Genomic DNA, 25,531 nt, shown 5'->3' with positions numbered 1-25,531 from the left:
TCATATACAAAAAAAAAATGAGTTTTTAAAATAGAGAATTTAAAATCCTTAATAGAAAACTTGGTGAGATTGTCTGATGTGTCAACAAATCCCAGTAGACTGTTCACAGGGCAGTGGGAGGTTGGTTGCAAAACTTGTCTGAGCCCACGTGTTCTCGTGGACCAGACGACACCTGCATGACCTTGTCTTCCATTCCCCAGCTCCTTGTACCTCCCTCCCTGCACACAGCAGGAAAATGGGGCATCAGCCCAGACTCAGGGTTCTGAGGCGCGTCCTCCACCCACATGCTGCTCTGTGCATTTTAGCTGCTGGGCTGGTTCTCATGCTTCCATCCCCTCCTCTTTCAGACTTGGCTCCAGGCCCCATTTCCCCAATTATGCTCTTGGCTCCTCTCAGCAGCGCTGCTGGCTACCCAGCCCTGCTCCGCTGCCCCGCTCAGAGTGGTTCGTCACCAGCCCAAACCTGGACCTTCTGCCTTCTTCTCAGATCAGTGAGGGGGATCCTGTAAGCTGGAGTCGTCCCAACCAGCTTCAGCTGCCAACAGCTAGAAACCCCATGCTCTCCTGCAGAAGCAGAGGAGCGAGCAGTAAAGGCAGTCAGTTACCCTCGAACTCGCGACAGAAATCTTCCAAGGCAGCAGCATTGAATCTTCAGCGAACGCAGGGGTCAGGGCCTACCAGACTCCACCCTTTCTCTTTGGCCATACAACCTGACCTCTTTGGGCTTCAGTTGTTCATCCGTAAAAAAAGAAAACCCCTACCCCACGGCTTTGCTGTAAGTGCAAGAGAACACGAGCACCTCAGTGCTTGGCACACAGAAAGAGCTCAGTATTTATGGGGGAGATGAGTAAGGAAATTCATGAATCAAAGACGGTCCTGGTTTATATTGGTCTTTTGTAGCTGTGATGATGTGACACCATTACATCAGTTGAAAAATAAAAATTCTCCCAAACAACTATCTTTTTTTAAATTATTGAAGTATAGTCAGTTTATAATGCATCAATTGTTTCTGGTGTACAGCACAATGTTTCAGTCATACATATGCATACATCATATTCATTTTCATATTCTTTTTCATTATAGGTTACTACAAGATATTGAATATAGTTCACTGTGCTACACAGAAGAAACTTGTTGTTTATCTGTTTTATATATACTAGTTAACATTTGCAAATCTTGAACTCCCAATTTATCCCTTCCCACCCTCTTCCCCCTGGTAACCGTAAGTTTGTTTTCTATGTCTGTTAAGTCTGTTTCTGTTTTGTAAATAAGTTCATTTGTCTTTTATTTTAGATTCCACATATAAGTGATCTCATATGGTATTTTTCTTTCTCTTTCTGGCTTACTTCACTTAGAATGACAATCTCCAAGTTCATCCATGTTGCTCTAAATGGTATTATTTTATTCTTTTTTTATGGCTGAGGAGTATTCCGTTGTATAAATACACCACAGGTCCTTTATCCCAGTCATCTGTTGATGGACATTTAGGTTGTTTCCATGTCTTGGCTATTGCATATAGTGCTGCTATGAACATTGGGGGCAAACAACTATCTTTTAAAATGAATTTTATATTTTAATCTACAGGAGACAAGGTTTAGCTGGCTGGTTAGACTCTGTACGCAGAACAAGTGGGTAGAGGAAACCTTTGTGAATTCAGTCTTGCTTGTGGCAAGCCACCTGGAATTAATTAGAAGCCTAAACTATGAATCATTCTTGAATGAGTGCAGTTTCATTTGTCCAGAGACAGAGAGTGACTCTAGCTAAATTAACATTGGACTGCCAGCAGTGGCCGTATAGAGGGACAGGAGCTGAAAGGATGTGTTACTTGTCCAGCAAATATTTCAGTGTAAATTGCTTGGTCAAAGTTCTTGAAACCATGTACTTCTTATGGAGCCTTATGTTATAAATAGTCTTCACCAACATCTGTGCACAAGATGTGCATTGCTTTTATTAGTGCACAAGTCAGTTAGCAGATGCACTGATTTTTTTCTAATTAGAAGCATCTGAATTCATGATTTTTCAGAGGGATAAAAAGAAGGCAACATACTGTATAACAGAGGGAACTGTATTCAACTTCTTGTAATAAGCTATAATGGAAAAGAATCTGAAAATATATGCATACATATGTATGTGTATAACTGAATCGCTTTGCTGTACGTCTGAAACTAACATTGTAAGTCAACTATACTTCAATAAAAAAATTTTAAAAATTAATTTAAAAATGAAAAAGAAGGAAACATAAGCCTTGTTTCACTGAAGGATTTGCCTGTTGGGGGCTCCAAGGAGACCCACTGCCAGTAATAATACAATAGCCAACAATTTATCTGGTGCTTTATCTATTCCAAGAGCTTTATGGAAATTAACTCACCACAGTCACATGAAGTATGTATTGTTTTGATTCCCATTTTAGAGATGGCAAAACTGAGCTCAGAGAAGTTAAATAATTTGCCAGAGTTTATACATCAGGTGGATGGTGGAGTTGGTGTTCACACTGCAGCAGTCTGCCTCCGGGTTCTGGTTCATGGTCACAACCCTACCCCGCCTCCGAAGGGAGGTTGTCCCAGAGACAGATGAGTGAACTCGCACGCACGTGCACTTAGCCATCTGTGGTGGGAACTAGAAACCTGGTCAGTTGCTTGCTGTCAGCTTGGTAAAAAAGAGCACGAAGAGAGGGAAGCTGATCCACCATGAACACCTGTAGACAGTAGTCAGTCACGGGGATGGATGCTGGGGTCCTGTCAAAGTACTGCCTTGAGGAAAGGGGGTCACAGCTAAGGAATGTGGGTACTCTGGGTTCCGTGGTGCCCAGTGTCTGGGCCTGACCCCTGTGCCTGGGCAATCTATCTGTGTAAGAGACAGAGCACTAGTTCCTGGGATGAAAGCTGAAAAGTCTGTATATTCGTTCACTCTCTTCCCCAATAGCAGTGGCAGCCTCTGGTGCCTGGTGGTGGCCAGGAAGGCAGTGGTGAGACACGGTCAGTGATGATGCCCAGTGTCCAGCAACCATGGATGGTAGTGTTGGTCCAGGGGCCAGTGGTGGCTGCAGGAGATGAGGCTGCAGAGCTGATTGAAGGAGTGGTTCGTGGAGGGAATTTGCATTGCTGAAATGTACACAGCCTTCCCCATCTTCCAGGTCCTCATGGGACTTGCCATTTGGGTTGGCCATCCTCTCCCCCTCCTTCTCCCCTCTCCCCAGAGTGAGCCCCCAGTTCTCTCCTCTTTGTCAGGGCTTTTGCCATGTTTGCCCACCTGTTGAAGACTTGCTTGGGACCTTTCTTCATTCACAATTGGCTCATCCAAAATGTTTTGCTTAAAAAGATTCTCTCCCCTAGAAGAACTCTCTTTTGATTTTGTGATGGCCGCAGGCTGGAGAGGGGGTGTTTTGGGAGTAGGCAAATGTTCTTGTTTCTTATCCCTTTAATCCTTAGTTGTGTGGAAACCTGGTGTTGATAAACACAAAAGCAATGGTTTTCAAACATTTTCACCCCAGTAGTAGATTTATTTTTTTAAATAATAGCTTTTCCAGAACCTCAAAATATGAAGCACATATACTTTAAAAAAATTGAGAAATTCACATAACACAAAATTAACCGTTTTAAAGTGAGCAATTAAGCGGCGTTTAATACATCCACAATGCTGTTATCTGTTTCTTCTGATTTGCCTCTTCTGGACATTTCATATCAACAGAATCACACAATATGTGACCTTTTGTTTCTGGCTTCTTTCACTTAGCATAATATTTTCGAGGGTCATGCAAGTTGTAATATGTGTCAGAATTCCATTCTTTTTCATGGCTGAATGATATTCCATTGTGTGAAGAGATCACAATTTGCTTATCCATTGTCTTTTGAAATGTACACACTTCTGCTCTGTTTGAACCAGAAGTGGGGCACTGAGATCCCTCCCTGCATTCAGCTTTCCCCTCCAAGGAGCTCCTGACATTCCTCTGAGCTTCGCGGGATAACTGGTAGCTAAGGTGCCTTTGGTGAAATGCTAACTTGTTTCTCTGGAAGGTCTGCACCTTGCGTCAGGGGTAAGGAGCTTCTGCAGAATGCATCAAAGCTTCTGATACTTAAAAAAATATTGAAATTGGCTGCATTCATGCAAAAGAGAGGCTGACTGGTAATAATGGGAGGAATCTGAGGAGGAAGGAGGCTGATGGGCAAAGGATCTTTGGGGGCTGCCCTTCTCCAGTCCCACCTGAGGGCCTCAGGGCTTCCCCCGCCCTGGACAGGCAGGTCTGTCTACCAGGGATCCAGGCAAGCCTGCAGCTTTTTACAACTCTACTTGTTGAAACTCCAGCCACGCCTGGGTAAGTACATTCTGCACACACCACATCATAAACAGGTGCCAGACTGCTGGCGTCATCATGTTTCCCCAAGTTTTCTTTGTCTTTCCACATTATTTACGGCAGAATTTTCCCGGGTGCAAATAGGAAGCCCTTTGAGCATTTCACTCCTTTCTAAAAGGAAAGGTTTGTCCCCGGCTCCAAAGCGTAAGGTCGAACGAGTGACTCATGGCGCCCCTGCTCCCGGGGGCAGGACTGTCCTGCTCCCCTAGGTGTGGCCAATCAGATCACAGGGGCCAGTTTTCATTTGGATAAGCCTTTTCTGAAAGGAGCCCTGCTAATGCAGTAACGGAACAATCCTCTATGTCAGAGGCCCTGGACCCGATGGGCTGGGAAATGCTGATCGCACGTTTGTATAATCACAGCAGCTCCGCACGGCTCTGCCCAGGTATGAGGCGCAGCTGGTTAGTGTCAGCGTGGAGGGTGGAGGCGGGCTGTTTGCCCAACTGACGGAGGTGGGTCAGTGCCTCTGCTTAGACCTCGCCCGTTTCTGAATGGTGGAGGAGAAAGTCCAACTGCCGAAAAGCAGACTTTCCGTGGGCCTCGGCCTCCAAAGCCACAGGCCATCCTTAAACGTAAGTAGCCGGCAGAGTCTTCCAGAGCCATACGGTCTTGGGGAAGCCTGATGAGGGACAATTCTAGAAGTCACCAGGAGAGGGTCCCGGACACAGCCAGGCCTTCCCGCTGTGGTTTTGAAATTTACACTGAGCCAGAAGTAGTTTTAAAGGCTAGCTTAGAAATCTAGTTCAGATGTTCTGATTCTGAATACAATCATTGAATTTTATTTGGTGAATGAGTTTCAAAAATTAATATTGTATTGAATCGTGTGTCACTCCAACTGCGTGTGGTTTGGCCTGGCAGGTACAAGGAAGTTATGATTATGGATCAGGGCACAATGATTGTAACACTCAGCATTATTTACTAAGGAGAAATCATTTTCCAAATGAACATGAAAAATAAACTGAAGTGATCGATTTTAAATACACAAAAATTTTTACATTCTATAAGTGAGCATATGATTTTTTTTTGGCCCATCTTATAAGCAGGAAATGGCAAGAAAGGACTGAGGAGTTGTATCCTTTTGATTAAAGGATTAGGAGGGAGAGAATTAATCACTCCTGATGTTACTTACGATTTTTGCAGTTGGGGTCATTTTAATTTGGCCTGCTCAAATTATATTTTATTGTCCGTGACTGTTTGCTACACATTGATGTTAACTGAATGGATAAGCAAATCAAAGGACAAATTTTATTTTAAGTAAGTCCATCACTGACATTTTCTGAGGAAATACTGTGATGACAGCCATCGTGCTGTGGAAGAAATCTGGAATCAGAAGGCAAGAGACTAAGTCCTGTTTCCAGCTTTGGCCTCCCCAAACTGGGTCTTTGGCAAGCCCCTGGCCTTCTCCACAGCCTCAGTTGCCCCACTGGGTTAGACTGGTAATCTCTAAAGCTCCAGCTCTTAAAGCCTGTAATTTTAAAAGTTTTCTCCATCTAGAAAGAATGGAGGGAACAGCCCCAGTCCTGTTTATGCTATGGCGTCTGATGGAACTCTGTCGGGTGATATCAGCAAACGTCTTGGCTTTCTGTGCAGGCTGTGTGGGAAGCATCCTCATTACCATGACAATTAATAAACAACGTCACTCAGTGAGCCCGATGAAATGACAATCAGTGTCCCAGCAGCACGCCCCTTTACGTGACTATTCATTCCTTGTCTGGCCCCAGCGACCCACTTTCCTCCACAGGAGAACCATGCTGCCTTCATAGAAATCTGTGCAGAAGTGAAACTGACTTGATGAAACAAGTGTTTAGAGTAAAAAAATATAAAAACCATATGTTCTTGAAGAGCAGTGGATTTCACGCCTCCTAATGTTGGACACCCAGCTCTGCTGTCACTGAGAGGGGGAAACCAGCCACACTCTGGATTTCCAAACCGAACACAGAAACAGAAAACACTCCAACAGCGGTGCTCTTCAAACTCTCCTTGGCAAACAGGCCCCTCTTGTCACTCTGTTTGTATATATACGTATATGTGTATCTTGGCGTTAAGTCAGAAACTCAATAACGAACTCGTCTTTCAGAAATATCTGCCAGCCCGGGGTGGGGAATAAAACACCAGCCAGTACTGCCCCGTCTGGGTGGCACATAGTGAAGGAAAACCTGTCAGAAGCAATTTTCCATGATGGGACTGCAGAGATGAACACTTCCCATCATCTGGCTTTTGATCTGGGGAGACAAGCAGACAGAAAAAGCCTTGAATCTTCTCCAGTTTTACAGATGTGTGTATCTCTTTGTTTCTTCCAGTCGCCACCGATCAAATCCGGAGGGACTGGGCACCTTGAATCGTCATGGGGAACGAGAACAGCACCTCGGGCAACCAGGTGAGCGTCACGCAGCTTTGCCCTCGACTGACCTTGACTAGACTTTTTTTTCAGCATCTCCTCTCTGTCCAGGAAGGAGTGAGCTCAAACTCAGATTGTGCCTAGGTACATGCGGACATATTTGAACCCCTGTAGGCATCATTCATTCCATTTTCAGAATTCTCATATTAATTAAGTCTAGCCCTAATTGTATAAACTACAATTTTACTTCTTCTTCTATGCTTTTTATTTTTTGCAATAATTAGCATCTTTTTTTTTTTTTTTGAAGTACAGTCAGTTTACAATGTGTCACTTTCTGGTATTACAGCACAATGTCCCAGTCATGCACAGACATACATATATTCGTTTTTCATATTCTTTGTCATTAAAGGTTATTACAAGATATTGAATATAGTTCCCTGTGCTATATAGAAGAAGCTTGGTTTTTTAAAAAATATATTTTTATATATAGTGGCTAACATTTGCAAATCTCAAACTCATAAATTTATATCTACGCTTTTTAAATTGGCATGGGAGACTGTGGCATGCTTTTCCTGGATTGTGTCTCTCCCCTCATCCACTCTGCATCCACGTGGATGCGTCCGAGGAGGTTAAGATAGATCTTTTTCTACACCTCTCCTCCACCAAAAGTTATGGCCTTTAAAAAATGATTTTAAAATCTATCAATGTGGAGCAGATGAAATATGACTTGTCTCCACGTTAGGTAAGGCTTTCACGATTGAGGAACGGACTTTGCTTCATTGTGCAGGAGGCTGAGATAGTAAAATAAATTCAAATTTCATAGTTACCCATTTTAAGTCTGAGAGTTGTAATTCAGTGCCCTGGTGAACAAAATCAGGGGAACACTTTCCCATTGATCTGACACACAGCAGAAATATTGGATTAATGTATTGAGTTCTTTGAATGAGGAAATTGGACCTAAAAGCCAGCAAAATGCAATTCATTTTCCCTCTGCTTTTTCTTCCCCACAATATTCTTTTCTCAAGAAGGAAAACAGGACTCATCCAAAGAAAAGGTGGCAAACTCCAATCTTTAGGGGCGGACGAGAAACAGTAATTGTGTTAAATGACTGGGAGGGATACGATAGGGAGAGGTGGGGACTGTGGCAAACAGAAGGGTCCTGTCCGATTGCCTAAGGAGGCAGCCACTATCAACTCCAGCTGCTCATTGCCAAGTAGGAATGTGAACCCACTGTTACAAGACCTTCCTATTTCTTCAGGAGAAGTCAGAAACCCAAATTTTTTCCTAAAAATCTTAACATTTTTTAAATTAGCTTTTTATATTTTGAGATAATGGTAGATTGGTGAGTTGTTATAAGAAATAATACAGAGAGATCCCATGCACCTTAGTTTCCCTCAAGGGCAAATGTTTTGCAAAACTACAGTACAAAATCACAACCCAGATACTGACTCTTTTTTGTTTTTGTTTTTTTTGGGGGGAGGGTAATTAGGTTTATTTATTTTTAGAGGAGGTACTGCGGATTGAACCCAGGACCTCATGAATGCTAAGCATGCACTCTACCACTGAGCTACACCCTCCTCCCCACAACCCAGATACTGACATTGAAACAGTTAAGATACAGAACATTTCCAGGGACGGGATTCCTCCTGTTGCCCTCATAACCACACCCGCCTCCCTCCGGTGCCCCATTCCTAACCCCCAGCAACTTCTAATTTGTTCTCTATAGAGATGAGGGAGAGAGTGTTATACAATGTTATATAAATGGAATCACACAGTAGGTGACCTTCTGGAATTGGTATTTTTCACTCAGCATGATTTCCTCGAGATCCATCCAGATTGTTGCATGTGTCAATAGTCCATGCCTTTTATTGCTGAGTAGATGTCCCACAGTTCGTTGAACCATTCACTTAGTGAAGGACATCTGGGTTGTTTCCAGTTTGGGGCTGTTACAAATAAAGCTATTATGGACATTTGTAAACAGTTTTTTTGTGTGTGTGTGAACAAAAGTTTTCATTTCTCTGACACAAAGCCCAAGAGCTCAGTTGCTGGGTCATATGGTAGTTGCATGTACAGTTTTCTAAGGGACTGCCAAACTGTTTGCTAGATTCCCTGGACCATTTTACATCCCCACCAGCAGTGTCTGAGCGACCCGGTTTCCTACATCCTGGCCATCATCTGGTATCGTCACTATTTGGTGTTGCCATTCTGATTTGTGTGCTGTGACGTCTCGTTATGGTTCTAATTTGCATTTTCCTGATGACTGATGATGTTGAGCATTTTTTACATGTTTATTGCCATCTACATATTTTTTTTGGTGAAATATCTGTTCATGTTTTTTGCCCGTCTTCTAATTGTTTTTTTTTTTTTATTGTTGAGTGTTGAGAGTTTTATATGGTCCAGATACTAATCCTGTGTCAAATTATGGTTTGCAAATATTTTCTCCCATTGGCAGCTTGTCTTCTCATCCTCTTAACAGGGTCTTTTACAGAAAAAGTTTTTATGGGGTACAACTTATCAGTTTTTCTATTTATAGATAGTGCTTTTGGTATCTTTCCTAAGCAGAGATGAATTTCTCCCTGAATGCAGACAAAGTTAAAGTGGCTTGTAATTTCTCTCCATCACCTATGCTAAACCACGCTGTCCAGAATTGAAGGCTGGTTTATTTAAGTTAGACTCATAGAAATGGAATTGGTGCCTCAAAGGGACAGCAAGGATTTTTGTAAGGCTTTTGCTATGTATTTCTCTCTCTAGCTATAGTTGTGTACAAAATACTTTCCAGAAATGTGATGTCAATTTATACGTCTCTCAATGGGGTAGGAGGGCCCTGCAGGCAATGGATATTTGGTGTTTCAGATCTTTACTGAGTAGAAAGGTAAAAATGCTCAGAGGTTTAAAAGCTCTTACCCTACTATACCTACACCCCCATTTCTCATCTCCCGCCAGCTCCCAAGTCTACCCTCCCTCCCCCGTCCCTGCCCTCCTGGAGCAGACAGATGTTTTCCTGGCACCACAATTTTTCACGTCCCCAGCCTCAGCCAGACATGACCCAGTGGGGCATCATGGGGTTGCCTTTAGGGTTCCAGGAGCAGACCAAGGTTTGCCTTCCATAGAGAAACCAGTGGAAATGAGGTGCAAGTACATTGGGCTGCAGGACTCAGGACTCGCCCGCAGGACTGAGGCTGCAGACCATCCTTCCAGTGTCTCCTGGGTGTCTCTGCCTGGATGCCCCACAGTCACCCTGAGTTCTTCAAACCTGAGCTCAGCTTGCCTCCCTGACCCTATCTTTCTGCATTCTCCCCCGTAGGGTACCATCACCTACGCTACCATTCAAGACTGGAGGTCACCTCTAACTCCACCCATTCCTACTTTCCATATTTAGTAAATCACTCTCTGATTAATGGATGGATAGATGGATGGATGGACTGGCCATTTAGCCTTCCGAATTTCTGTTTAATGAGAACTCTTTTTTGGCTGTGCGAGACAGAAGCTCATCTCCAATGGCCAAAAGCAGAGAAGGGGCTTGTTTGGTTTCTAGAACTGAGAAGTCCACAGAGAGGATCTAGCTGCAGTAGTCACTGAGTCCAGAGGCTCAAAAGATGACGCCGGAGATCTCGCTTATCCAGATGTTGCTCCGCTGTCTTCTGTGATGCCTTAGTCCTCAGGGAGGCGCCTCAGCCCCACAGGCAGCTCCGCGCTTCCACACTCTTTCCAGCTCATGGTCCAGCCTCCCAGTCAGTCCCCTCTAAGGAGTCTGACTGGCCCTGATTGTGTCATGTGCCCTCTCTGGAATCAACCTCTGTGTCCCCCAACGTGGGATACTCTGATTAGCCGGCCTGAGTCACGTGCCCTTGCCTGCAGGGGAACGGTGGGCCTAGCGTGGCTTAGAGCACTTTCTCAAAAGACAAAAATGTACTACATATCCATGAAGTGTTTTTTCTAATAGCTTTTTTCCTCTCCATCCCCACCGTCACAACCCTATGACCTCACCCCTGGCGCACTGCAAACACCTGCAAACTAGTTTCTCTGCCTCCACACAGTCCCCCCATCCCACCCGCGAGCTCGGGCCTCTCTCTCAGAAGCTTTTTCTCTGTGAAGATGCACTTGGAGGTCCCTGCATCCTGCTTACAAGTGAACTCTTGGAAAGAAAGGCAGGTCTGAATGAATCTCCACTGAGGACCAGCCCCATCACCAGTACAAAGGATGCCGGACAGGCCTGCCTAGCCTTGGCCCTTGCCTCCTTCATACACCTTCATACAAGGGCTGCAGGGTCCTTCCTCTCTGTTGCCTAACTTCCCCTGGGTAGCTGTGGGCAAGATGGGAGCACCCCCGGCAGGTTAGGCTGGGAGTAGAAACCAGCCAAGACCGTCTATTTGGTTCTTTGGGGGATCCCGTTCACTGAGGCCTGTCCTAACAGCAAGACCCTTTGCTTTCAGCAAGAGGACTCCGGCGTGAATAACATCATCCTGTTGCCTCCAAACCCTGAACCTCTGCAGGTACTGGGTGTGCGTTCTGTGTGGCTTCGTTCAGCCCCCTTCCTAACCTCTAGATGGCTGCAGACTTTTGGTGTGGTGTGTTCATTTGCATTTTTAATGTTTCTCCTCCTCCGCCTTCTCCCATACCTCCTGTATGCATCTCAAATAAGTGCCAAAACACAGTAGAAATCTGAAATACACATTTGGATTTTTTTTAAACTAACATTTTGGTGTGTCGACTCAGGATCTGGCTCAGTGGCTTTTCTGTGAGATGCTGAATAAGGCTTATGTTCTCAAGGTCATGCAGCTACTGGGAGCCACACTTATGCTTCCAAACATTTCTACTCAGATTTGCTTTGTCCTGGAGAGAGGCTGAGTAGGGTGGAGGAGCCCACTTCACCACCAGTGGGCAAAACTGATTGGTCCTAAGGAAGATGGAATTCCCAAGTGCTGTGTGTAGAGCGACTGGCTGAGGTCCCAGTTTTAACTCTGCCCGAAGTGTTTGCCATCGACTGGGAAGGAAGGCAAATCAGGAGCTTTGCATCCCTTTCATGGAAATTGTTCCTGAAAACACAGTCAAGGTTGGGGCATGCTCGTGGGTGTGGTCAGTGTGAAATCCTGGCACACCCTGGAGGAGGTGTGCTCTAAGAAAAGAGCAGCTGCACCCCCAGGGTGGCTGCCAGAAGGTCTTTTTGGTGCTTTTGTTTCAGTGTATTCCCCACCCAACAGTGATGCTTGAGGTTGTGAAATAACTTAGCCACTTGTGTAGAGGATGGGGAAACCCTTTCCATGTGTGACTTGGTCAAATCCTCTTCATACTCCGGGAGGCAGGCAGACCCAGGCTGATCACTCTTGTTTTATAGACCAGTGTTTTATAGACTAGGTTTGAAAGGGGAATCATCCCGGGTCATTTGGGTGAGTGGAGCAGTGAGAACGCGAACCCTGGTCTCCAGAGGGTCACAAGGAACGGCTGGGCTAGTGATTTTCAAACTGGGCTCTTTTGTCCCGCTTGGGACTTGCCATAGCCCTTTGCAGCAGAGCCCAAGATCTTCGTGACAAGCCCCCATGTCGTAAAGGAGGCACTGGGGATTGAACCCAGGACCTCATGCACGCCCAGCACAGGCTCTACTCTGACAGCCCAAGCTCCCGTGTCTGCACAGGGATGGGGTTTTTCATTCACTTGGTGAACATTTCTGGAGTCCCTGCTGGGTGGCAGTTCCTGGTTTAGACACTGGACCCAAAGCAGAACAAAACTAACCAGGCTCCTGCCTCGTGTGGCTTACATCCAACAGGGAGTCAGAAAATAAGCAAGTGAACAAACAAACAAACCAACAAGTAAAGAAAATATTTTATTCAAAACTTTATTGAATGCCTATTGCTTCCCAGGCTCTGTCCGAGTACTTGCAATCCAGCACTGAACAGCTCAGCCAGTCTGCTCCAGCGTAGCTTCCCTTCCGTAGGGAAAACGGCGATGAGCTGGCAGGCAAATAAACACGTAATAAAATGTCCAATGGTAACTGGGGTCAGGGACAATATATATTTTTTCTTTTATTGTGGTCAAATACACATAACATAAAATTTATCATCTTAACCATTTTTAAATATACAGTTGCATTAAATCCATTCACATTATTGTGCAACCATTACCACCATCATCTCTAGAACTTTCTTCATCTTCCCAAACTGAAACTCAGAACCCGTTAAACAGTAACTTCCCATTCTCCCCTCCTCCCAGCCCCTGGCAACCACCACCCCAATTTCTGTCCCTCTGAATTTGACTACCCTAAGTCTATTATATAATTGGAATCAGACAGTATTTGTCCTTTTGTGATAGACTTACTTCACTTAGCGTAATGTCCTCAAGATTCATCCACGTTTCAGCGTATCAAAATTTTCTTCCTCTTTAAGGCTGAGTAACACCCATGGTATGTCTATTCTACATTTTATTTATTAATTTATCTGTCAATGGACATGGGTTGCTTTCACCTTTTGCATATAGTAAATAATGCTGTTATGAATATGAGTGTACAAGTCCCTGCTTTTAATTCTTTTGGGTATATATGCTAAATTTGAGTTGCTGGATCACATGTTAATTCTGTTTAATTCTTTGAGGAATCGGCATACCATTTTCCACAGTGGCTGCAGCATTTTACATTTTCAGCAGCAATGAACAAGTGTTCTAGTTTCTCCACGTCTTTGCCAACTCTTGCTATTATTATTTGCTATACATAGTAGCCACCCTAACAGATGTGAAGTGGTATCTCTTTGTGGTTTTGCCTTTTATTTCTCTAATGATTAGTGATATTGAGCATCCTTCCCTGTGCTTATTGGCCATGTATATCTTTGAAGAAATGTCTGTTCAAGTCATTTGCCCATTTTATAATTGAGCTGTTGGTGCTTTTATATGGTTGAGTTGTAGGAGCTCTTTACATCTTTTGGCTATCAAATATATGATTATCAGATGTATGATTTGCAAATATTTCTTTCATTTCATGGGTCACATTTTTATTCTTTTGATAGTGTCCTTTGATAGAGAGAAGTTTTTAATTTTGATGAAATCCAACTTGCTTATTTTTTCTTTTGTTGCCTGTACTTTTGATGTCATTCTAAGTCCAATATCCTGAAACTTTTCCAGTGGGGGCCATTTTTATGTTTGTAGCTAAGATGAAATTCACATTACATGAAATTAACCATTTTAAAGTATACAATTTGGTGGCATTTAATACATTCACAGTGCAATTACCACTTCTATCTAGTTCCAAAATCACTCCAAGGAGACCCTCTAACCATAAAGCAGACACTCCCCATTCTCCTCAGCCCACCAGCTGTGCAAGCACTAATCAGCTTTCTGTCTCTAAAGATTTACTTATTCTGGATATTTTGTGTAAACCAAATTATACAACATGGGACATTTTGTGCCTGTCTTCTTTCACTTAACATAATTTTGTAGCATATATCAGTACTTACTTCCTTTTCATGGCTGAATAGTATTTCACTCTATATGTACAGCACATTTTGTTTATCCATCCAACTGTTAACAAACCTCTGGGTAGCTTCCACCTTCTGGATATTGTTAGTAATGCTGACATGAACATTGTTGTGCAAGTATCTGTTTGTATCTCTGCTTTCAGTTCTTTGGGGTCTGTACCTAGAAGTGGGATTGCTCAATCATATGATAACTTTAAGTTTTTGAGGAACCGCCAGACTTTCCCACAGTGATTGCAACCCTTTTCCCCTCCCAGCAGCAATACATGAGAGTTCCAGTTTCTCTGCGTCCTCACCAGCACTTGGTACTTTCTGTTGTTATTTGATTACAGCCATGCTGGTGGATGTGAAGTGGTGTATCAGTGTGGGTAGGGGTCAGAGGAGCCCTGTCTGCAGAGGTCTGTGCTGAGAAGGAGGCAGCCAGGTAAAGTTCTGGAAAAGGGAATAAACAGCAAGTGCAACATGTCTGGGAAGAACGATCTTGTGTTTTAAGATCAGCAAAGGCCAGTATGGCTGAGGAAGAGAGGGTGAGAGAACTTGTGGTGAGAACTGAGGCCAGGGAGATGGGTGACGGCTTAGTCTCCTAGGTGATTATCAGCCTGGTAAGGAGTCTGGCTTTGTTCTAAATGTGATGCAAAGTCATTAAGGAGGGTTATTAGCAGAGGAATGATGTGACCTGGTTGGAGATTTTAAAGAGGGTTGTAGTTGCTGTGTCAAGAATAGCCTCTAGGGAGCAGAGGGCAGAAATAGAGGAGGCATATTAGTTAAGACGCTACTTACAAACCAAAGGCATAGAAGATTATGGCTTGGATTGAGATGGCAGAGAAGAGCGTTCCTGGTTTTGGGCTATATTTTGAAGGCAGATAGGAAAGGCTTAATGATGGATCGAATGCGGGGGTGGGGAAGAGAGCAGAATCAAGAATGAGCCCTAGGAGTTGGGCCTGAGCCAGTATGTAGCTGGGAATGTCATTTCTTATGACAGGGAGGGTTAGGGGATGGGAAATTTAGGGGGAAGGGAGAGATTCAAAGGTTCTGGTTTGATCATTAAATCTGAATGCCTATTGGGAGCTGCAGTGAAGAGCTTTATTAGGCACTTAGATACACAAGAGATGGGGCTTGAGACATATATTTGAGTTATCCTCACTGGTATTTAAAGCCATGCAACTGGCAAAAGGGACCCAGACTAACCTCTGAGATGCTCCAACATTTTGATGTGAGCCCAGGGGAAGGGAAGGGAAATCTTCAAAGCTGCTGAGTGCTGGGTCCTGCTTGTTACTCCTGCTCCTTCTGTCCAGTACCTGACTCACTGAGGCCTCCTGGCAGGCAGGCTGGTCTCAGGGAGCACAAAGCAGCCTTTGTTACTAAAATACATAGCTGTGACTCATAGGCAGGCCCCAGACCTTTCCTTCCGGTGACTCCTCTTCCTGCGGGCGTCAGACACGTTGGCTGGAAATGAAAAGAAAGCTTACCTGTAACCAAGGCTGTGGAGGGTGACTCACTTGGGGGTGGGAGGGTACAGTTCAGCGGGAGGTCAGCAGAGTGGCTAGCACTGAGCCAAGGGGAGCCTGGGCTGCCTCCAGGGGCGTCAGGGTCCTAGCTTGTGTGTCCTCTTTGGAACAGAGGTGGACGTGGCACTGGAATGAGAGTGGACTCCACCTAACAGCCTTTGCTGGGGTTTCACGCGTCGTGACCTGCATGGAAGGGCTTATGGTAAAATAAGGGCCACGTCAGCCCGCAGTCCCAACTCCCGAAAGCGGGCATGACAGTTTTTCAGTGTCCTTTCCTGAGTCTTCAGTTCTGGGGAGCCCTCCAGAGGGCTCCTGAGCTCTGAGCACATGGATTCCAGAGGGCAAAGGTAACCCAGCCTGCACCACCAGCTCTGAACTTCCCCTTGGCCGTGGGGTTGTCATGTTACCCACTTACGGCTCTGACAGCGTGGGAAAGGAAAAACATTCAATCTTATCATCCTAATGACCTGACTTTAAAATATACGGTCATTAAAAAAACTCTTTTGGGGGGAGGCTATAGCTCAGTGGTAGAGCGCATGCTTAGCATGCACGAGGTTCTGGGTTCAATCCCCATTAAAAATAAATAGATAAGCAAACCTAATTTCCTCCCCCTTATAAATAAATAAATAAATAAATAAATAAATAAATAAATAAATAAATAAAATACCACTTTAAAAAAAAGAAAAAGAAAATACTCAAAAAAAGAAAAAAAACTCTTTTAAAGTAATTCTGTTGCCTGGATGTTCTGTAGTTTAAGTCCCCGAGAGGGGGGAGAAAAGGATTTTCAACTGTAGAAGTTGTGCTCAATGCTATAAGGCAAGAAGACAGGTGCAAAGATGCCTGACCTGGCCCTGAGTGTCCAAATCTCTCCCAGTGAGCTGAAGGATGAGTGGCAAACGAACGGGGTCAGAAGAATTGGGAGCCGGTCACTGGGGACGCCCCCCCCCCAGCCCAGACCTCATCAGGGCAGGTCTTTCTGGTCCTGGCTCAGTGTCCAAGAGGCAGCTAGGCCTGAGGTTCATTCCTGAAGGTGGCCTCAGCACTGTGGCTTCAGATTGTGGAATTCTCTGACATCCAGGGAACAGAAGACCAGGAGGACAGGAGAAGCTGTGCTGTGTGAGCTGTCCCTGGGTGTGTTTCTGCAGGCTGAGGTCAGCTGTGGCCCAGGCACTGTGTGATTAGTGTTTTGCTTATGGATAAATGGCTCATAAGTATGTGCATGTGTTGTTTAAATCTACAAATGCTTGCGGTGCCAAGTTCAACTTGGAGGTGGCTTCTCTGTTTCCTGAGGAGCCCAAGGAACTCAACATCACCACAGCATTAGACCAGCACTGGCAGAAACAGCACCTTCTAATATTCTGCTGGCAGTATGTACCTGGGTACCTGGGATGATTTAACTGCGTTTAATGAGAAAGAAATTGAACGAAGACAATTAAGCAGCATGAACTCAATGGTGATAACAGTGGAGAGAGCTCCTTTATTATGATGTCTGATCGCCCAGCCCAGGGGTTTGTGCTAATTTTCGCTGGAGTGATTATTAAAGTTTGTGAGCTCCATGGCTCCGGGTTCAGCTAGATGCATCTTCTGAAGAATCTGATGAACTGTTTTAGCTCTATGTTGAGACAAGCACTGGGGCTCTTAGATAATGAATTTTGAATTGGTTTCTTCTTTATAATCATAATGACTAACATAGATGAGTGTCTACGACGATCTAGCCTTGTGCTACATAATTCGCATGTATTATTTTATTTAACCTTCAAAACAATCCTATAATTATGATCCCCATTTTCTAGGTATGCTCCTAGAGGCACAGAGCCTGAAGGCTCATGGCTAAATCAACGCCAGAGCTTGGCTTTGAACCCCTGCGCCTGGCTTCCTGCACTCTTATTCTTGAATCAAGCCTCATGCTGCTTTAGCATGAAAATGAGTAGATGTAGGAATTCTAGAGGAGCAAAAAAAATAAAGTTTTATCTGCATTTCAAGTATAATCGAGTAAAAATTACAGGACGTTACAGGCAACTGACAACCGCAACTCTTTGAATAAAGAGACTTTACTCCACTTGGACTGTTTTTTGTTTTTTTTTGTTTTTTTTTTTTTGCCATGTTGACAAAGTTTTCTCATCACCCACTGAGGCAGGCAGGCCAAGGATTGGGATCCCCATTTTATAGACAAAGAAACAGACTCCAAAATGTGCAATAATGTGGGTTTTCTGAACTTCTCTAAACTGTATTGCTTCTAAAATATTAAACACGTACAAGATGTTAATAGGAAGCAGCGTTTTTGAAGTATGTTCAGGTTTTCCTTTCCCCACGAACTAAAGATGTCAGAACATGTCAACTCTGGCATCTCTGAGGTTCCTGGGTCCTTTGAGGGTAATTCCTACCACTTTTGATGCAGATGCTTTTGAGGAAGTGAAGAGAGATATTATTTATTCACTAAACTGTAAGTTCCATGAGAGTAGGAACCACAGTTCTTTTATTTTAATTCAACTTTTAATTTGGGAGTGTTTTCAGATTTACAGAAAAGTTGCAAAGATAGTACAGAGAATTCCCATTACTCTTCTCCCAGCTTCCTCTAAAGTTAGTATCTGACATCACATCTTTCTTAATCTTCTGTGTCAACCTAGAACCGAGACTTAGCCCTTCCTGGACATGAGGCAGAATCACAAAACTCCCACTGCAAACTTGATTCTCTTATTTTCTCCATCCTTTAAGGGAAAAGTGAGGATTCAAACCCAGCTCTCTCTGACTCCAAGGCTTGTTCGTTTTTTTCTACCATATCACACAGTGTCACGTGAGAAATTGTTCCATTTGGGGAAGCCTAAAATTCCACCCTGGGTCTGACCAAGTGCCTGCTAGGGGAGCTCGGGAGGTGGAAGTGTGCGGGCTGGTCTAGCAGAACTGGTCTAAGTGTTTGCCTTCCCTTGACAGGGAAGATGGGCAGCCCACCGGCCTAGCACAGAACATGTGTTCCTCCTCCATATTTGGCAGCCTGGCAGTTGTTTGAAATTTGATTCCTAATGCCATGGGGATGACCTTTGGTCTACTTACTTCCCAGCATTCACCTGCAGTCACACTGCTCCCAAGAAGCTCATTCCAAGAGTGGGCGACTTGGCAAGACACTCTGGTCATGATCTAGCCATGCTGGTCAAACCTCTTCACTGGCATGGCCAGTGAGCGGTGGGCCAGAGAGATGGGGCATATTTAAGAGGTAAGGTCGGAGGAATTTCTCTTTTTTAACGGTGAACCGCTTTAGCTCTTGATAAAGTGTATTTTTTAGGACTGGAAAGTTGCTGCGACTGTTTGGAGATTGCTTTAAAATAGACCCAGAGCTCTGGAGTATTCCTGAGCCAAGGAGAGGCTGTTTGTTTACTCAAGCAACGGCAACAAAGGAAAGATTTGAAGAAGCAACTTGACAAGTCCGTTCGTCACGTGGAGGATTGCCAATTTTTTTTCCAGCCTGCTATTTGGAAGAAGGGGTAACTTTAGAAATGCATGCTGTTGGGTAGTGACGCCTGTTGACACAACAGACCCCCTGGGAATCCTGTAAGCAAAGGGCCTCAGTACTGTTGCTAGGATGGGGAAACTGGACGGGGAGAGGGGAATGCAAAGACACTGTGGGAAATAAGGGCGAAGGGAGAGCTCCAAGGACTGAGTGCGCTTCCCCCAATTTGCAGGCTTGGCTTCCAGACTACATGCGGATAATCTGTTTTTCATACATTCAACAAATATTTATGGTATGCCTCTCTGTGCCAGGGGCTATTCTGGGCATTGACTCTGTACCACGTTGTTCATAAACATCCAGTTGTTTTAGTTCCTTGGACCATGGCAGGAAGATGGCAGGGCTCACAGGCAACTATTTCCACTGCCTGGTGAGGCAGCATAAGGTAGAGGTCAAGAGCACAGATTCTGGAGCCAAACCATCTGGGTCCAAGTCCTGGCTTCACCACTTCCAAGCTGTGTGATTTGGGGAAAGTGGCTTAACCTCTCTGTGCTAAAGTGATCTTATCAGTAAAATAGGGTGGTTGTAAGGATCAAATGGGTTTAAACATGTTAAGCACCTAAAAGAACAGCACAGGCTTCCCTGCTGCCCACCATCTGAAAGTAGAGTATTTCTAGGAAACCTTTTGTAAGCTGAAACAGCTTAAAGAGAAGCTGTTACCTTAGGATACCTCTCCCTGATGGATGCACAAGATAAATCGAGATTAAGCGCAGATGCTCCCAGACACAATTCAAAGCTATGGAGGCTTTATGCTGAGATGCTGAGTGTGGTTCCTGGGGAAGGAGCTTGCTGGGACCACTCCTGCTGCCGCTGGGGGCGCACGCTGCCTCTACACCAGCTTCGCTGCAAAACAAACGCTGAGCACTATTTTCACGTTTTGCCTTTTTACAAAAAAGCGAAAATCCCCTTGGGATTTCTTTGGGGTCTTGAAAACAGGTACCAGTACAGGTCTTTCGTAAAAGAGAAGTGACATTAAGCAAATTTGAAAAGCGGGGGGGTACCTGTGCTTGGCACATAGAAAGTGTTGTTAGTAATCAGTTTGCTACTATTGTCATCCCAGAAAAATGTGCTATGGAGGTGTTGGGTGTTATTGTTACCGTGGAAGGAGTATTGGACTTCAAGGCAGGAGACCTGGCCAAGCTACTTTAACCCTCTGTGGTTCATCTGAAAAATGGAAAATGTCATTTTACCTGCCTGTTTAGCACACAGGGATTTTATAAGAATCAGAGGATACGAAGTAATAACTTTGCGAAGTGCAGCGTGCTATTCCTGTGGGCAGAACCATTGCCTTTAATGTTAACTCCGTCCAGAATATGGTTCTGCCGGAGAGAACCGGTATTCTCACAGATTAGCTTTCTGTTAGGAGGAGAGGTGGGGCTGGAAAGCTTATTTCCTTCTTCAAAGACAAATCTGAGCCCCTCTTCTATTTCCTGTGCCGAAGGGAAGGTAGCCTGTGCTCCCCTCCCCCTCTGTAGTTAAAGCAAAGATCTGCCTCCTGATTCCATCTGTTGTTTGCATCTGTCGGGGCCGCTAGACATGTCATTGACTCTCCAGAATTACTTTAAAGTAACCTTGATCAGGGAATAAAGAGCAGGAGATTTATCTGTTCAATTCTTTGCAGATAATGTGGTGACTGAAAAGGAAGCCTGGTCTGCGGCAGGTGTTTGGAGCTGAGGCCTGCATGATGGTTAGACAAGTAGGAATTGGGTTACAACTTAAAAAATTTAGGATCGTGATATGAAAATGTCACTCAATCTGTACTGTGATGCTGGAATTACCGTAGTAAAAATTTTAAGTCAGGTATCCAAAGGGAGTAATACTATAAAAAATAAAGAACCTCCCTCAGAAGAGTCACGAACACTTTGGAGTTTGAATTTACTGTGATTTGAAGTTTGTCCGGTCTTGATCATTTATTGCCCTATAGGAATAATTGCTGTCCTGGAGTCACAGATCAGGAAACTGAGGTGCACAGGACAGGGCAGGGGCTCCTTCTGGAGGGGAGTGGTTCAGCCAGAATGGAGGTCAAGCCAGCCTGGGGTCCACAGGCCCCTTCTTAGGTGAAGAATCAGCCCCAGCTCTCTGCCTCCTTCAACATGTCCCCATTGAAGGCATCGAACAGAGATGCCTTTTCCTGGCTCTGGGGTCAGAGAGAATCAGGTTCATCCAGAATCCAGTGCTGTGTGATCTTAGCCAAATACTTAACCTCTCAAAGCCTCTGCTCTAAAACAGGGACATGAATAGCATCTTTCTCATAAGGTTGTGATGAAGGTTCAATGACACGGTTCATGAAAAGCTACTGGCCCAGTGCCTGGCACTTAGTAAGTGCTCAATAAACAGAGGTTCTTACTGTTGTGCTGTTATCTTCCCCCCATTCTGTCTCAACAAAAGTGAATGGAGATTTTCTAATTGTAGTGTTCCCGTGAGCACCAGAATTTATGGGCCCCTGAGAGCTGAAGCATCTTTTATATTTTACCTCTGGGCACGATCAGGTGAACATAAGCAGCCACCCGCTCAGAAAAATACGCCAGATGGAGAAACATCTCATCATGGCTTTTCTCTACCTGCAGGCTCCGCTCTCTCCTGCCGAGGCTGCCTCCCTCTGCAGTGATTAGAAACAGACTGCCAGTAACTCCTGCATCCATATTCTACAGAACCAGCCACCAGATTTCCATCCCTCTGGTTCTCCACGGAGTCCTGAGGAAGGACCTGTCTTAACCTGAGTCTTGTGCACAGCCTGATAGGCTGGGGTGTGGGGCACTATGATTGGCATTTCCATGAGAACCTTGGGGCAGAGGGTCTGGGAAAAACAGTACTTTAGAGTAAGGTGGATCTGGCCCCGAAGAGAGCTGTGTATGCTGTTTCAGGGACACTACTAGGAAGACAAAAGACAACCGCTGCTTTGGGAAACACTGCTGGGGGTTCCTAAAAGCCCTTTCCCCATTTCTGATGTTTGTACCATATTTACACGAGCATCATTTAAATTGGGTTCTTAAAAACATCTCATCTTTTTCTGCCCTATGACTAAAAGTTCTGACTGTGCTTTAGTTTTTTATGCCTTGGTTTAAAAAACCGACTGAACAGCAGACAAGCTGACTGTGGGAGTTGAAAGACGACCAGCTGTCAGAGTGGCTGGGACCCCAGGGGGTGGCCCCATTTCCAAGGGCCTATGATTTTCTTCCTTCAGTTTTCTTTCCAGGTTTCCAGCTGAATTCTGGTGTGCACAACCATGGGGCAGGGGGAAGAAATGTGTTTTCATCTAGGTGTGCCTAGATAATTCAATATCCTACTTTCTGCAGGGAGCCGATGACCCCCAAAGTATGATGGGTGTCCCCAGTCTCAGTTTCTTACTGAAACAGCCCCCCTTCTAATCTGGAATTGCTGGTTTGCTGTGTTTCTCCTCCACCGGGTAGGAGCAAGGGCCACGTTGGCTTTGCTCACCATGTACCCCCAAAGCCTCGCTCAGCACCTCGTACAGAGTTGGTGCTCAGATGGGCTGTAAAGCAAATGGATAGCCTGACCCTTGGATGTTGTGGTCAGTGGCCTGTTGATAAAGTCTCTGTGCTTTCAAAGACCCCTATTTGATTTCCTTTCCAATTTCTCTTTCTTCTGGCTCAGAGGACATCATCGGCTCGGAGGCCAGGATCCGAGCCATCACCTGGCAACAGTCAGAGCGTAGAACGAGGGCCAGAGGAGAAGCCCAGAGGCACTGACCTTGGAGACTTGCCCAGGTAAGAGTCAGGTCTGGAGGACTGACACAGCCGGAGGCGTGGCCAGCTCACTGCCTGCTTAGTGTTTGTTTTGCTCCATCTGCTTTGGAAAATTTACTCTAAAACCCAGGATGTGGTCCTTGGCGGTAAGAAGTTCGAAGCAGTAGTTCCTAGACCCCTTTGTGATTGCCTAGACCTGCACGAAGGGAAAATAAATATTTGACTGCCCAGAGATGAAATTAGTCATAATAGGTTCCATTCCATAACACTCCAGGCCGTTTATCCTCATTGTCAGAACTTAAAATAAAAAAGATCACAGCTGCCAAGGGGCTTAGCAGGGGTGTCTAATCTGTGGCTAAGTTGGGAGTCTGTATTCTTGCCTGGTAGGCAATGTGGGCACCAAAAGATGAGACAGAGGATTCAAAGAACAATCACTCAGTCCCAGGGAGGCTGTGGATGAATTCCAGAAATCAACAAGACCACACAGCTGCAGTGGAACAGTGGCCAGTGCAGGTGTGGCCCATCGGTCAGTGGCTCCTCATTGTGACCACTGTCAGGTCCTGATGTCCCTCCAGGGCTACTGGGAAGGAGTCCAATAGACTATTCCCACGTAGGACTCAGCACCCACAGTTCAGGAGTCTTTCGCAAGCAGGGGGAGATTAGATGTGAGCATTCTGTCCTCTGATCAGACACGGATCAGAGCACTAAAGGCAATTAATCATTGCCTGTGGGTTCAGCACATGATCTGGCTAGAAGAGCCCGTCTGAACAAACGGAAGCCCAGCATCTGGGAGGCTACAGTTGCAGGCCTTAGAGGAACAAATGAACAAGAACTTTTAGGGCGAAAAATGCAGAACTGAGTGATAGACACCCCCCCACACACACACCTACCCCTAATCATTGACTTTAGGTCACAAATGCTTTGCAGTCACTTTTCACCTTAAGAGTTTAAGCGTCATTTTTTTGCTCTGGCTTTAAACTAAGGAGGGTCATGGGTAAGTAAGAGCGGCCCCTGGTGGCTGGGATTTCCATGCCTGCTGGTGTTACTTTCTGTGTGGTTCCAGTTCCGTGGTTTCTAGAGGCGGTACTTTGAACCTCTTGGCATGAACATTGGATTTCTTTAGGGAAATGACGATCAGATGGGGCAGAGTATTCTTTTTAGCTGAGTCACAGACTATGCTTTGAATGACACCTTTGATCTCTTCTTTGCAAAAGGGGGGCTTCCTTTGCCTTTCAGACCCTCCTTGGCTGTTCCACCTTTATGAACTTTTTTTTTGTCAGAGTAACAGGAAAAAGGGTTTAATATTTGGCTCTAACTAGACCAGATGATGGTCTAAATTGACTCCGGGTGATCATAAAACTAATGGATGGATTCGTCTTTTCACAAGGGAGGTCACTGCTGGCTGAGACCCAAGCTCCAGCTCTTCTGTCCCCATCTTCATGAGGTTCTAGGATCCCTTGGGAGGTTCGCAAATTATTCGGGGCCTCTGTCACAGCTGGGCTGAAGAGTCACGCAGCTCAAAGGGCTTGTTCCTCAGCTTTAGTCGATTATTTTTCCCTTGAAGAAGAATTGTCTCTCATCGGCATGCAAATTGAGCATGAGAGATGTGTTCTGAGAGCAGGCCCAAAGAGGCAACTCCCTGTTCACAATTAAAAACACGATTCTTCCCTATAAACATAACCACATCTATTGTGCAGGGCCATGGACTAACTCAGAAACTAGCAAGAGGTGATCGGGGAGTCAGGATATTTACAGGAAAAGAGAGTGAGCAGGGCTCCCCTGTGTGCTCTCTCAGTAGGGCAAGCCACCCCTGGCATCCACAATAATGACAGCAATAGTATTTGACATTCATTTCGCAGATGGGCTCCAATCACTGCCAAATGCTCTATGCATAGAGGGTAAAATTTAATTTTCTTTAAGTCAATTAATTTCCGATTCTGAGCCCTTACTCTGCCAGGCTGGTGGGGATGCTCATGCCAGCCATCCTTGGGAACTCCTCTCCTGACCTGGTGTATTGAGGCCATCATCTGTCTACTCCCAACCCCATCACCACTGAGAGGTCCACTGGTCCAGGCCACACTGTCCCTGGAGTCCTATGACTGTGCTGCTTTCACTACACACTTGGCACGTGGGGATCTTTGGTGAGGCTGGGAGCCTGTGGTCATCACCTTCTGCACTCTGCTCGCTTCCCCTGTGAGCCTGAGGACACTGTCAGGAGGCAGGGAGGGAGTCCGGACGCTCTCTGCTTCCTGTGACCTTTCCCTGCTCTCTCCTCCACGTCCTGAAATGCATTTGCCTTCTCCTTTTGGCTTACCAGATAGCCAGCATTTTCTCTTCAAAGCACATACTATAGATTTTTACAAAAGATGGAAAGAACCATTGACCGCAAAGTGTTTCTGTTTCCAACTTAGAGAAACTCCAGAGAGAAAGCACAGAAAGGTTTCTGCTGCAAGTGGAGGCAAGGGAAAAACATAGGGAGAAAAGGCAGACGTGCCAAGGATTTTCTCTCTGCACCCGTGTAGTCTCTACTCTCCAGATGAGGAAACCAAGGCTTGCAGACTATGCCCCCTATGCCCTAGTGGTAGAAAGTCCATTCTCCCCCCTGAAGGCTCTTCCTTGCTTTGAATACACAAGAACAAGGTTTATACATCCCCAAAGGGCTAAGTTCA

At 45.1% G+C, this 25,531-nt stretch overlaps 1 protein-coding gene across 13 annotated transcripts in view; it reads left to right on the top strand.

Moving 5' to 3' along the window:
• Window positions 1–25,531, top strand: part of TACC2 (transforming acidic coiled-coil containing protein 2) — a 196,543-nt gene that overhangs the window by 15,986 nt on the left and 155,026 nt on the right. For 10 of the 13 annotated variants that reach the window (XM_074373514.1, XM_074373513.1, XM_010969896.3 and 7 more), the window contains exons 2-4: window positions 6,651–6,727; window positions 11,122–11,181; window positions 22,771–22,883. In XM_074373514.1, the coding sequence (XP_074229615.1) occupies window positions 6,695–6,727; window positions 11,122–11,181; window positions 22,771–22,883 (206 nt within the window). In that variant the 5' untranslated portion in view covers window positions 6,651–6,694. Of the gene's footprint in view, window positions 1–4,903; window positions 4,923–6,650; window positions 6,728–11,121; window positions 11,182–22,770; window positions 22,884–25,531 lie in introns of those variants that run through there. The other 3 variants (XM_074373508.1, XM_074373511.1, XM_045506512.2) reach the window with 3 other exon arrangements.

Source organism: Camelus bactrianus, chromosome 11 (assembly GCF_048773025.1).
Source record: "Camelus bactrianus isolate YW-2024 breed Bactrian camel chromosome 11, ASM4877302v1, whole genome shotgun sequence".
NCBI classification, from domain to species: domain Eukaryota; kingdom Metazoa; phylum Chordata; class Mammalia; order Artiodactyla; family Camelidae; genus Camelus; species Camelus bactrianus.
The sequence above is the reverse complement of the archived record's forward strand: the minus strand, read 5'-3'. Positions and strand labels throughout refer to the sequence as shown.